General features: G+C 41.8%; 1 protein-coding gene across 5 annotated transcripts in view; it reads right to left on the bottom strand.

Moving 5' to 3' along the window:
* The window catches only part of CENPE (centromere protein E), a 67973-nt gene extending 54231 nt beyond the window's left edge, over positions 1-13742 (bottom strand). For all 5 annotated transcript variants that reach the window (XM_084901700.1, XM_084901702.1, XM_084901701.1 and 2 more), the window contains exons 1-9: positions 13621-13742; positions 11282-11373; positions 8087-8176; positions 7844-7962; positions 7009-7128; positions 5401-5482; positions 5173-5240; positions 5034-5099; positions 695-746 (exon numbers count right to left, since the gene is read on the bottom strand). In XM_084901700.1, coding sequence (XP_084757826.1) covers positions 695-746; positions 5034-5099; positions 5173-5240; positions 5401-5482; positions 7009-7128; positions 7844-7962; positions 8087-8176; positions 11282-11373; positions 13621-13676 — 745 coding nt within the window. In that variant the 5' untranslated portion in view covers positions 13677-13742. The remainder of the gene's footprint in view (positions 1-694; positions 747-5033; positions 5100-5172; positions 5241-5400; positions 5483-7008; positions 7129-7843; positions 7963-8086; positions 8177-11281; positions 11374-13620) is intronic.
* Positions 13743-14498: the final 756 nt, after the last annotated feature.

Genomic DNA, 14498 nt, shown 5'->3' with positions numbered 1-14498 from the left:
ATTGTGAACCTTCTTATCTTTTCCATTTGTGTATGTTCTTCACGTCTGTTTTAAAGTTTTCTTTATGTTGGTCTTGTGAAATTTTTGTTGAGTTTCATCACAGTTTTTACATCCTTTAAGTCAGGGGTCCTCAAACTTTTTAAAGTGGGGGCCAGATCACAGTCCTTCAGAGAGCTGGAGGGCCGGACTATATGAACTACTAATTCCTACTGTAACACCTCGGCTGCGCTCACTGCCCAAAAAACCTGGCAGGCCGGATCAGACTCCTCTGCGGGCCGCATGTGGCCCGCGGGCCGTAGTTTGAAGACCCCTGCTTTAAGTCATTGCTGTAAATGGAGTCTTTTGTACGCTTAATATTCTAATTGGTTGTTGCTTGTATCATTAGAGTTATTAATGTTAGCATATTAATTTTGTACCCCACGACCTTTCTGAATTTCCTTACTGATTATGACAATTTGGTTTTCATGGTACTCTCAGGAGCTTTCCAGCTATACCTGCATAGTTTTAGTTTTTTAATTGATGCTATAGTAGTCTGAAATAACTAGCTAGACACAGAAGCTGATTTTTGCATTAAAGACCTTTATCACAAAATTATTATTGCCATTATGTTATTAGTTTCTAAAATGCATGCTAGCTCTTTTTATTCTGTAAAACAGGAAAACATTCAGACCAATAATTCATGAGTTTTCATTACCTTCAGCACCTGTTTGAGCAGCTCTTTCACTGCCTGCAAGATCAACCAAATTCTGAAAGAGATGGAAATAAACCTTTAGGAAGGGTAGCCTGAAATAATGAAATCCAAACTGAAAGAACATTTTTAATGCATGGTTTATCTGAACACCACTCTGATACCACTGTCTCTCACCCCGCTGTCTAGGCTTTTCTGAGTCAAACTGATCTTTATACCGTGTTCCTTAACTATACTGTATCCTCCAGAATGCTGACAGAATAGGTTCTCTAGTTTCTACACAGAGTTCAAAACCTAACCACGGTGAATGTGATTCTTTCTATTTGGCACCTATGTTGCTCCAACATTATATCTATTTATTGCTTACTCTAAACTACGCACTAAATGGAACTATATGCTCTATGCCCAACACACCTCATGTGCTTCCATACTTGCAAGTGCTATCTTTTGCCACTCCCCTTTAGTTAGTTTGAATGTTCTAGTATGCCTTTACTCATTACTCAGGACCAAAGGCAAATGTTACCTCAATGAAGTTTTGCCAACTTTACCCTTCATCTCACCTTGAATGCAATGCTTTTCAACTGTGTACAGAGAGGTGTTTACAGATATGACTTATAGTGCTGAGCTTGTCATTTGTACCTCCCAACACACTGTAGCATCTTTAAAAGCACAGGCCCCTCTTGCATTTCACAAGTGTTGTTGAAAAAGTGACTGCCTGTCATGCTGCATGTGGTTAGGTACTAGGAATACAACGTGAACCGGACAAATAAAGGCCCCTGCTCTCAGAGAGCTTGTCTTCTACATGGGGTGGGATGAGGAGAGGAGGAAGTTGGAGAGAAGAGAGAAAAAGACAAACAGATAAACATTTCATGTAAGTGTATACAGGTAATTTAAAGAGTGCTGGGAGAGAGGAGGAAGGGACAGAGAAAGGTCTTTGGATTGGTGGTTGGGGAAGGCCTTCCGTTAAACCAGAGGTGGGGAACCTTTTTTCTGCCAAGGGCCATTTGGATATTTATAATGTCATTCGCTTAAAATAATTCAATTAATATAAATTTATGTTGCTATGAATAGAGCTCCTCGATTTATTAAATTTCCAGTACTGCTAGTGGTTATCTTGGCAGGGCCAGACTAAATATCTAGCCCGCAGGGTGGACATTCCCCACCCTTGCATTAGACTAAGATCAGAAATGACAGAGAAGAGGGAGCCAGCCATGCAAAGACCAAGGGAACTGTATTTAAGAATAAAGAATAGTCAGTACACCCAGTCACAAAGCAATAAACAAGCTTAGTGCATTCAAAACATAGAAAGGGCAGCACTAGAGGAGTGAGTTAAAAACAGGACAAGATAGGGTAAGAACTCTGGATTTTCTAAGTGCAATGGGAAATCATGAGAGGGCTTTAAGCAAGAGTGACAAGTCAACAGTGAAACCCTAGGTGGAGAAAGGAATGGGGAGGGGCAAGAGAGGCAGCAGGGAGCCCAGATAGGAATGTGAGTGTGAGACAATGTGGTTTGAGCTAGGCAGGTAGCAGCGGGGACAGTAAGTAGTGGAGAAATGTATTCTTTATGCTTTCATCTCCAGAGCCCAGTACTATTCTCACAACATGGTAAAGGCTCAGTAAATATTCCCAATGCATTTAACATCAGATGTTTAAATTATTTCTCTGTGGAGACTTGAGGGAATGGCAGGTAATTTTGTACCATTACTTTGTAGTTCTTTCTCAGATACTTCTTTCTCTAAAATACTCAGAGAAGTCTAATCTTTTTAGTAGAGTATCTATTACAGATAACCCAGATACATAATAACAGGGCAAAATAAGAAGGCAGCATGAATTAAGATATAAGATGGGAATGAGCATTAGTATTCAAAGATATGAAGAATCTGTAAGAGATGAGCTCATGTGGAGTACAAAGAAGTAAAGTTAGATGGGCCAAGAGTGGCCAAATCTTGACTATGGGAGTGACACAACAAAATCAGTACTTAATAATATTTGAATTGAAGATCAAAGTCATGAAGCCAGGTCCAGAATGATATAGCAATTTCAGAGAGATGAGTACCTAAATAAATATGACATCCAGGAGAATGTTGAAAGATGAAATCAGTAAGAAATGGGATAAAAGGGAAGGCAGAAAATGAGGCAAAATGACTTGGGTAATGCTAGTATAACTGGAAAAATGGAATATTCATTATGATAGGAAGAAATTAATTTGGTTTTAGGCACACTGAAGTTTAAGAGTGGGACATCCTATATAATAATCCTATATAATAAATAGACCGAATGGCGGAACAACAGTACAACCCGTCGCTATGATGTACGCTCACCACCAGGGGGTGCACATGGAACATGGTGGGTGTCGGCAGCAAGGAGCAGAGCGAGGTTACTGAAATTTCTTTGCTCCTGTGTATGCGGACACTGGTCTCCCTTGCACCCACTGCTGGTGTCAGAGCTGCCGCTCACAGCCACTGCTGGTGCCCACCCCATTTGTACCCGCAGCCAGCGCCGAAGCCGCTGCTCGCACCTGCTGCCAATGCCCGGCACCGGTCCCAATTGCTTGGCATTGTCAGCAGGTGCGAGTGGTGGCTGCCAGCTCTGATCACTCTCAGGGCTTCTCTACTTCCCCCTGTCCTGAGAGATGATCGGGGCTGGCAGCTGCCACTCATACCCACTTATGGTGCCAGCCCTGCTCGCAGCCACTGCTGGCGCTGGCTCCAATCACTCCGCACTGTCAGCAGGTGCGAGTGGTAGCAATGGGATTGGGGCTGGACAGGGGACCAGGAGCCGTGGTGGAAGGGTCTGGGTGAGGACATGGAGGATGGGCCGAGACCTGCCCCTGTGCCCACCGCAGCCTCACAGCACACAGTTCTTTTCAAGGTGCACAAATTTGTGCACTGGACCCCTAGTACCATTACTGTAATCTTTAGAAAGACATGTATTAGAACATGTTTTAGAGACTCTAGATAAAAATAAACATTTGGCCATTATTAACACAGAAGTTATAACAATGTCTGAGAGCATGGGAAGTAAGAAAGGCCACAGAATAGCCTGTGTGTTTGTTAGAGGGGTAGGAGAAAAGAGGCCACAGAAGGGAATAGAGAAGAAGCACAGCTAAGAGAACCTGGATCTTATCACAGAACGGCGAGGAAATGCTCAGTCACCTACAAAGAGTCAGAAAATGATCCTCTGGGGAACACTTCTTCCCTAGAAGATACTTAAGAGTGAGAGGCTGGAAGGTTGTTGGATCAGATGGAACCTATGGTCCCTAAATGAGAGCAACAAACAATATGAGAAAAGTCATCAAATGGATCACTGAACATGTCAAGAGTATTAAAGCTAATGTATTAAGAGAAAAATTGGAAATGTAGTGATATATCACAAAACAAAACAGAAGTAAAGTTTTTTGCTGTTAAATTAAAGCAAGACTAGTTTACTAAAATAAACTTTGCACTTGCATGGTAAAGTAAGTAAAGTAAACTAGAATTAAATATTTAATTAAGACTGATTTTTCAAAATCTAAAAATGAACAAACATATTATAGACTATTACTTCCCCTCACCCCCGAAGTTGTCAAATCAAATAGAGTAAACTTAAATATCAAGCTAAAGCATTTAAGCCTTCAAGACAGAGAATAAAACAATAATGATAATGAATAAGAAGGAAGCATGAGAAGAGACCGAAATGATATAGAACAACAATGTGAGGCTTATTTATGTGAAAAAAAGAATGTTTGCATAATGCTTTTAGTCACTTATTCAACAAACAGGACTGAACATAAACTATGTACAAGTGTTGAGACTACGAGATCAATGAGATATCACTCTTGCTTCCCAGGGATTTGCAGTCTAAAACACTGTGTTTATAATATAAAATATACTTTATTTACTCAAGAATGAACTTGAATAATGTGATTTATTTTTAAACCATCCCACTTAAGTTTCTGTTTATCTCACAAATCTTAATTCTATTGGCTGAGACTAAAAAGCCAAAAAACAAAGACACTGACTGCCCTCCCCCCCAATTCCAAGATTATGTTAACTCTTAAATGTATATGAAAAACAAACAAACAACAAACAACAAACAAAAACCAAAACAAACCCCCTTCATTAATGTCAGAGAAAGCCTCAAATCCTACAGTCCTAACATCTAAATTTTAGGAGATCCTTTAAGTTCGTACTACATTTTAGCTAGTAATTTCATGCTATGTATGATACCAGTTAAACCACTATTTACAGATGGTTCTATTTAAAATAGTTTAGTTAACAGTTCTTATGAAACCAAACATCCTGCAGCTGAGTCCAATTTTGCTTTCTCATATAAGGTGCTTTAATCACGATTTATCAATACTCACCAAGTGGGACACCTTGACAGATCCTTCACAATTAGAAGGTTCGCCTTTCTCTCTGCTTTCCAAAATCTAGAAGGAAAAGGAAACTTGTAGAAAAATTAGTGCATTCTTAATTGGAAAGACCAAATAGAGAATTACCTACCATCCTAAAAATGGTATGAGAACGACTGCTTCTTTGATTCATTTTTGTAATTCCATAATGTCTATTCTCTGTAAAAAAAAAAAAAAAAAAAGTCATATTTCAGCAGTGTATGGCAAAACTTTAAAAATATTAACTTTTATTTTAGCTTAAAAGTGAAAGTGTGAGCCTAAATGCATTTAACCGAATAGTTTTTACAATGTTTTGAAGAAATACAGAATAAAGTCTTACTTTCTCCCTTTCTGATCCACTTCAAAGCCATTTCTGATGTAGAAACAACTTCTTCTGTGAGGTCAGATACATACACATTCCTCTGAAACAAGTTTAATTATGGGAAGAGTAAAGAAATGGAAAACACTTAAAAGTCTGCATATAACAAAAAGGTACAAACTATGATAGAATACATTTTAGAAGTTAAAAATGCAAAATGAAAACTATAGTATGAAAATAAGTAAACTTATGATATTTACAATTTACTTCCTATATCAAAGCACACCAAATTCTAACCTAAAACTCCCATCTTGCTCTTTTTAGAGCAATATATTATAGCTGTCAATATTTTAAAATTACACATATAGGGTGGGCAAAAGTAGGTGTACAGTTGTGAGAATACAAAACACAGAATTTATTTATTTATTTTAGAATGTATTGTTGTATTATTATATTAGAGGCCTGGTGCATCCTCTCCAATCCAGGACTCTTTAGAGATATCTGACTGCTGATTTAGGCCCGATCCTAAACTGGCAGTCAGACATCCTTCTCACAATCCTATTAGATCGCTGGCTCCCAATTGCTCACCTGCCTGCCTGCCTGGTTGCCAGTAACTTTCCCCTTAACCCCCCGCTGGCCTGATCGCCCCTCACTGCCTCTGCGTGCCAGCCTAGTCACTCCTAATTGCCCCCTCCCCCTAATACACACACCTTATTGGTCACCCCTTATTGCCTCCCCTGCCTTGCTGCCCTGGTCGCTCCCAACTGCACCCCTCTGCTGGCATGGTTGTCCCTAACTGCCTTGCCCTGCTAGCCTGGTTGCCCCCAACTGCCTTCTCCCCCACCCCCTGACAGCCTGGTTGCCCCACACAGCCTGATGTTCAGTTATTTGGTCACCTCCCACTAATCCCCCTGCTGGCCTAGTTGTTCCACACAGCCTGCTTGTTCAGTCATTTGGTTGTCTCTCACTAATCCCCCTGACAGCCTGGTCATAGGCAGCCATCTTGTGAGGGTGTGAGGGTCAATTTGCATATTACCTCTTTAAATATAGGATTACTAGAGGTCTAGTGCACAAAATTCGTGCACTCAGGGGTCAGGTCCCTCAGCCCAGCCTGCATTCTCTTGTAGTCTGGGAGCCCTTGGGGGATGTCCGACTGACAGCTTTGGCCCGCTCCCCATGGAGAGCGGGCCAAAACTGTCATTCCAACATCCTTAGCGCTGCCATGGAGGCGGGAGAGGCCCTGCCACCACCGCTGCACTTGCCAGCCGTGAGCCTGGCTCAGAGCTTCTGGCTGAGTGGCACTCCCCCTGTGGGAGCGCACTGACTACCAGAGGGCAGCTCCTGCATTGAGCATCTGCCCCCTGGTGGTCAGTGTGCGTCTTAGTGACCAGTCATTTCACTGTTAAGTTGATTTGCATATTAGCCTTTTATTTTGTAAATTTGTTACAACTGTAAACCTACTTTTGCCTACTGTGTATTGCTTAAAAAGGGATCTTTATCATCTCTTAAGAAAAAATAAACCATAGATACAACACTTAAAAACATGTAGAAATGAAAGGTAAATGTTCAAGAACAACAATCCAAAAAATAAGTCTCTTTTTGAGCCACACTGTTAGCTCTACTGCTCACGTTGTAGTCCTCCCGGATTATCAGAGGCTTCATTTTCCGAGTGTCACACAGTAAGTCTGTGATGGTCTCATTGTAGATCTCCATGTAGGACACACGCAGGAGAAATTCCCTGTCAGGAAACTAGAAGAAAAACAAAACATTAATCACCTGTTTAGGAAAACCTAATACTAAATGTTTATGTGTTAATATTAAATATTAAAATATTGTTTGAGAAACTATCTCCTTAAAACAAACAAACAAACAACCCCTAAAAATCCCCTATGGTTCTATATTAACAATGATAAACACAAAACTATACAAAAGCACTGTTTCAGAAAAATGTAAGTATCATAGAAATAGAAGTGTCCAGTCCAAATCTATAAGCTCAAAATAAAACCCTACCCACAGAGGTTCAAATAAAAACATTAAAAATCATTAAACTAAAAATAAGTAATGTAAATGCAATCGACTCTTAACTAAATTAGGCTGCTTATCTGGCCCTCTGCCGCCCTTATCTTTTATCTATATCTATTTTTACTGCGCCTTGGTAATCACTGGTAGTTAAACAAAGGCAGTAAGGAGTTAACCATTCTGATAAGACTTCTCTGTTCCTTAATGCCCATTTTGTGGTCAGAGTATTACTATTTCAAGCAAAAAATGAAGAACTTTAAGCTCTGAAGTTTGTGTGTGTGTGGGGGGGAAGTAAATTTATACCATGCCTTTCTTCTCTCCCCAAAGATAATCAAGAGATAACTATAAATCTACTTCCTTTCATCATTATGAGAGAACACTGAGCTGCTATCCTATTATTACTACGTTTACCTGTATATACTAGAAAGTTAGCTAAGTTATTTACCTTCTCAATTTTTTGGAAAATGTCATGAATTGCTCTGGGTATTACTCCCAAGTAATCTCCCGAACCCATCATAGTATATGTTTTTCCTGAAGCAGTCTGCCCATAGGCAAATATGGTACCTGCAAAAACAAAACACACACACTCAAAGGCTTTATAAAAGAGAGACTGAGTACAGAGTGTAAAACTATCCATATTTGTTGAACAGACAACCCAGATTAAAATGTTTCTGCAATGAATACAAACCATTGTAGCCTTGTATGGCAGAATCTATGATGGGCACTGCTATTTCTTCATAAACATCTTTAGTGGTTTCATTACTATCAAAGACACGATCTAAACAAACAAACAAAAAACACAGGAGTTAAACCAAATAGTGTTTTCTTCTTAATTAGTAGTTGCTCAAAGAAATAAAATTGTCAGAATATAGTATAAAATATTTAAGACTATTATTTTCTTCAACTTTTTGGTCCTCTGAAAATATACTTTTATGTAAAATGTGTTGATTCTCACACCTAAACCCCACCCACCTAAACAAACAAACAAACAAACAACCCACCCAAGAAAACGTCATCTATGCTATGTACTTTCAAGAGGCAGTAGGGCATAGTGGCTGAATATGGAGTCTTGAAATAGATTATCTGCAAGTCCTGGTTCTGAGACTTACTAGCTATGTGACTTTGGGCAAGGTGGTTAATATCACTTGTACCTCAGTTCCCTAATTTGTTAAACCAATACCTATATTATCTTTTTCATAGAATTATTCTAAACATTAGGTCAGTGGTTGGCAAACCATGGCTCGCAAGCCACATGCGGCTCTTTGGCCCCTTGAGTTTTTAGCAAAGGCCAGCTTAGGAGTACCCTAATTAAGTTAATAACAATGTACCTACCTGTATAGTTTAAGTTTAAAAAACTTGGCCCTCAAAAAAAATTTCAATTGTTGTACTGTTGATATTTGGCTCCATTGACTAATGAGTTTGCTGACCACTGCATTAGGTTAATACTTAGGGAATCAGAACTATTACTATTCTTTGGGACATTTCAATGTTTAGACTATCCAGTGAAAAGGACTAGCCCAAACTGAACTAACAAATGCAAACATTTGAAAGAAAAGTACTGAAAAAAGCTGAGTTTAGAGGGAATGACCATTTTGCTGGTTGCTAAAGGTTAGGTTTAGGACAGAAAGCATTTGCCCTGATGAATTCACTAGTCTAGGAAGTGGTTTTCTGCTTTTGTTAGCAAATTAAAAATGGACCACTCTTGTGGTCACAGCAAAATCTGTGAATCAGGAGGGAAATGGATCAATGAGAAATTCAGTGATCACACTGCTTGCAGCACGCCCATATATCTACCCTGTTGACAGAACCATATGGAAAACCAAAGTTCCATCCGAAGGCTGCTTAGGCATCATGATTTCTGAGCAAGGAGAGATGACAGGATGATTCAATTCTTAATGCCATCTGATTCAGATCGGTGAATGAGTCAAAATCCTCAATGGGCATGTACGGCTTCTGAGAATCTGTAGAACCTGAGTCGGAACGCTTTCGCAATCATTGCTTTTGGTTTTATAATCTCTGGCACATGTTGCTCCACCTTTAAAAAAATTATGTTAATCCCCTCAAATAGTCCTTTACCAGCAATCATTTTCTCTACTACATGGCTTGGCTCCAGAACCTTATATGTTGGCTTTCTACATTAACACTGTTCTGACACTCATTCCTAAGGTTGTTGAGAACACTTCACTGTCACTCTTTGGTGCCTAAGTGGCAGCATGGGAATGTGGTTAGAACACAGATCTGGGGCCTGACTTCCACCCGCTGGCTGTGTGACTCTGGGCCCCTGCTTTAGTCCAGTTCTAAAATGGGAAGGTACCTATCACATAGCACCTACTGCATAGGCTTGTTGGAGGATCAAATGAGTTAATACCGTGTTTCCCCGAAAATAAGACAACCTCCGAAAATAAGACCTACCGCAACTTTGTGAGAAAAAATTAATATAAGACACTGTCTTATTTTCGGGGAAACAGGGTATTATGAAGAGCTTAGAGCAGTGTCTGGCGCATTGGCAACACTATTACATATTAAATCAATAGAACAAATCAGTCGAGCCAACCTTTAGGGCAGGCAGGGGTGGGGAACCATTTTTCTTCCAAGGACCATTGGGATATTTATAACACCATTCTCGGGCCTTACAAAATTATCAACTTTAAAAAGTAGCCTGCTACATTTGGTTAAACACTTTAATTAGCTTACCCTAATGCCTTGGCGAGGCCAGACCGAATGATTTCTCGGGCCTCTGCAGCCCATGTTTCCTGCCCTTGTTAAGTCCCTCTGTCCTAGGAAGCTGTCCCTCACCTTGCAGGTCCCAGTTTAAGTGGAACCATTTCAGACAGCTAGCTAGACCCCCCGTTATAAGCTTCCACAAAGCTTGCCATAATAAGTGGAATTACTTATTAAGGCATCCCTTTTGACATATGATAAGCTCCTTAAACACAGGGGTGAATCCTTGCCATATTTCAGCAAAGAACCAATATCTTCCCTACTTACTGTTTAAAGAGTTTTCTTGAAAATAATTGTTGAAAAAAATACTAAATTAAAAGAAAGACCTTAAAGATGACTTGACATTAAGTGACATATTTTAGGCTTATGAAGTTTTAGGCCATAAATACACTAATAAATAAGAGGGAAATCGGTAGTTTTAGTCATAAGACACTCTGACCATGACTGTGTTTTAAATATCAATTTATTATCTTACTCTTCATACATGGATGAGCAATTTTTTAAGGTACCCACTGAAGCAGTTACCAAGAGGCTTGGTCTCATCTTTAATGACAAATCCAGTATTATTCACAAGCTTTTGTACTCTTTTTGTTATTGTTGTTAATCCTCAGCCTAGGATATTTTTTCCATTTTTAAAAAAATATATATTCTTGTTGATTTCAAAGAGGAAGGAAGAGGAAGAGATAGAAACATCAATAATGAGAGAGAATCACTGATCAGTTGCCTCCTGCATACCCTGTACGGGGAATCAAGTCTGCAACTCAGGCATGTGCCATGACAGGAATGGAACCTGAGACCCTTCAGTCCACAGGCCAACACTCTATCCACTGAACCAAACCAGTCAGGGCTTTCCATTGATTTTGAGAGAGTGGAAGGGAGAGGGAGAGAGTTTGTTGTAAAATGCTTGGGTGCCAGCTAGTAGGATCTTTCTGACAAAACAGAGAGAAACAGATATGAGAACCACATCGATTGGTTGCCTCCTCATAAGCCTGGACCAGGGCTGGGGATCCAGCCTGAAACTGAGGAACATGCCCCTGACCAGAATCAAAACAACCAGAGACCCTTCAGTCCGAGAGTCTGAGCCAAACCGGCTAGTGCAAGCCTTTGTACTCTTAATAGGACCAGAATAACAGGTTAACTTCTGACGTTAGTATAAGCTTACCAAAATTAAAGGATTTACTCCCATCCACTTGATAAATAGCATTATTGCCAGTTTTCCAATAAACTTGTGTATCTTCTCCAAGAGCTTCTTCTCTAAAACAATAAAACACTGGATTTTACTATAACTGGTCAAAGAAGCAATGTTATATGAAAGATAATTTAAAATATTGCATTTTCTGAAGACTATTTTAAAAGTTGGCAATGACATCTATATCAGATAAACATGGAAAATCCACCTTTGGGGGGAGGGGGGGTAGAGGGTCAACATTTTTAAACATGCCTTCAATCCCCTGCCCTCTCATGGAAGTTTCATTAAGAAGCTCTTCACTCCCACCGTCTTACCCAGTACTGGCAGCTGAAAAGACACACCCAAAATGCAACCCTGCTTATGTCCCTCTCCCTTAAATCCTTAAAAAAAACCAACAACATATTTTATTGATTTCAGAGAGGAAGGGAGAGGGAGAAACAGAAACATTAATGATGAGAAAGAATCATTGATGGGCTGCCTCTTGCATGCCCCGCACTGGGGATCAAGCCTGAAACCCAGGCATGTGCCCTTGTCTGGAATCGAACCTGGGACCCTTCAGTCTGCAGGCAGACGCTCTATCCATTGAGCCAAACCAGCTAGGGCTCCCTTAAATCCTTTAAAAGTCACCTGAAGTCCTTACTATGGCACAGGACACCTGGATCATGTCTCTCTCTCTTCAACCTTATCTTCTAAATCCCTGTATCTATCCTAACTCCCTACCAACTAATTACCCGAAGGTTCCCACAGGATAATAGATTCAACCCCTCTGCACCTGGACTATACTGACTAACCTTGCCAGTAAGTAACTTTATTCTTTCACTAGAAGCCTGGTGCACGAAATCGTGTGTGGGTATGGTCCCTATGTCTGGCTTGCGATCAGGGAGATCTTCCCCAGCTGCCAGTGGCTGCCACCCACTCCCGGTTCCCCAGTGGCCATCAGGCAATCGGAGCCTGCAGGCCAGGGAATGGAACCAAGAGGTGCGCCTCATAGTGTCTGGCCGGGTGGTCATTCTGCTGTTAGGGTTAATTTGCATATTACCCTTTTATTATATAGGACTCATGAAAAGTGTCAGGCGTTTCCTGACACGAGCCCTGCCTCTCTCCCAAACTGTCATCTCACCAAAGGGCTCCAGGCCTCCAGCAAACACTCTCCACCAGCCTATGGCAACACTTGACAAGAGGTATTGTAAGAGATTCTTTATGGGGTGAAGGCCGGGGACCAGAGGAGCAAACAGACTTTAGTACCTCCCCTCCCTGCTTTTTCTCCATAGCATTTATTACTCGCATTTCAACCTTTCACATTCTATATTTTTTTAACTTTACTTTCAGTCTCTCCCGCCCCAATGTAAGATCCACAGGGCAACGATGACAGTATCTGTTTAAGTATGGTATACCATACTAAAAAAAAAAAAAAAAAAAAAAAAAAAAAATCCATGTAGATTACCACTTTCTGCATGTTGTATTCGGTCATTGTCTGAATGAAGTATTAGGTGCCTACTGAATAGGATGCAAAAGATAAATAAATAAACAAATAAATTAATAAAAAAATACCGCCTCGTCCTGGCTCTTAGGGAGCATACAGCCAGGAGGGAGGCAGGTCCGGGTAACATGCCTGAGAGCCAGTGGGATCTCTCCGACAGGCCTTTCCCAGCGGGTGGGTGCAGGCGGGGGAGAAGCAGCGCAGGGCTGCCTCTAACGTGGCCCATGCTGAGTTTTTTGGATTTAAGAGAATCCGCAGCTGGTATGTATCTTTAGACCCTTCCCTGCTACTTGGCAGATAAGGGAGCCCAGGCCTGCGGAGGGTGAGCGGGTCAAGGAGCAGGAGGGACTGGAGACCACTGGGCACACCCCAAGGGCACCGACCACAGCCCGCAGGAGGTCAAGGGAGGGGGTGGTGGGCAAAGGGTGGGGAGGAAGACACCTCCGGTAACGCCAATATTAAAGTATTTTTAAAAATATATATTTCATTGATTTTCCAGAGAGAAAAAGGGAGAGGGATAGAGAGCTGGAAATGTCGATGAGCGAGAAACATCGACCAGTTCCCTCCAGCACACCCACTACCGGGGATGTGCCCGCAACCAAGGTACATGCCCTTGACCGGAATCGAACCCGGGACCTTTCAGTCCGCAGACCGACGTTCTATCCACTGAGCCAAACCGGTTTCGGCTAAAGTATTTTTAATTAAAAAACTAAAAAGGATAAGTGGCCGAGTTACTAAGCAGCGGCGCCCGGCGCAGCCACTCTGGGAACCTGGCAGGCTTCCCCTCCTGGGCCGCGGCGGCGGGGCCGCGGGCCGCGGTCGGCACCCCTACCTGCTGTTGAGCGGGCGGACCCGCACGCAGACGGCCACGGCTCCCTCCTCCGCCATCCCGGCTCCTCGGACCCCGGGGCAGCCGCCCAGACCTCCGCGCCGGCGAGGCCAGGCCGCGGGCAGCCCCGCCTTTAAGTTTAAATTTTCCCCAACGCCGCTGCTGATTGGGCGAGGTCTCCGTGACGTCAAGGGCCGTTCCACCTGCGGCGCGGCGCGGGGGGGCGCGGGGCCGGCGGGCGCGACCACGGGTTTGGGAGTGGGTGTAAAGGGTCTGGAGGAGGGTGGGTGCAGAGAGGGATCCGCGGTAAATATCAATAAATAGCTATTACCTGCTACAAGCCACTGAACTGCAGGACTGCATTTCACCCTAAAAGTTCGCAGTATGCAGAAAAAACACACACAATTGTTTCTCACGTACAAAAGAGAATTATGACCTTTAAAGAATCAAAGCGCTCCCCTCACCCCCCCAAAAAAGAAGAAAAAAAAAAAAAGAGAGAGAAGAAGAGGAAGAAGAAAAACCTTCACTGCCCAGCCTGGAAACAAGAATCTTGTGCTCAGAAGCTCTGAGGTTTAGATTTTCTCTTTATCTCGTTAAGTCCCTGTTTTCATTTGGCTTTGGGTTCTGAAAGGAAGAACAGTTTGCCACGTTGATGCTGCCTTTTGAGATACTGATTTTAACCTGTTAAAAAACAAAACACTCAGAAAGAACCTTTCATTCTTCTTCGTTTCCTGCCCAAAGGAATCAGAGAAGCCTGCTTTAGGAAGGGAACCTTGGCTTAACCATCACTTTAAGAATCTGTTAATTTGATTAGCCCAGTTGGAAGATGCTGGGCTGTATCTATAATAAGACAATAAGAGTTAAGAAAGCTGTGCTTTCAC

This window comes from Pipistrellus hanaki (genome assembly GCF_964339955.1).
Source record: "Pipistrellus hanaki genome assembly, chromosome: 1".
NCBI classification, from domain to species: domain Eukaryota; kingdom Metazoa; phylum Chordata; class Mammalia; order Chiroptera; family Vespertilionidae; genus Pipistrellus; species Pipistrellus hanaki.
Note: the sequence above shows the minus strand (reverse complement) of the source record. Positions and strands in the feature narration are given on the sequence as shown.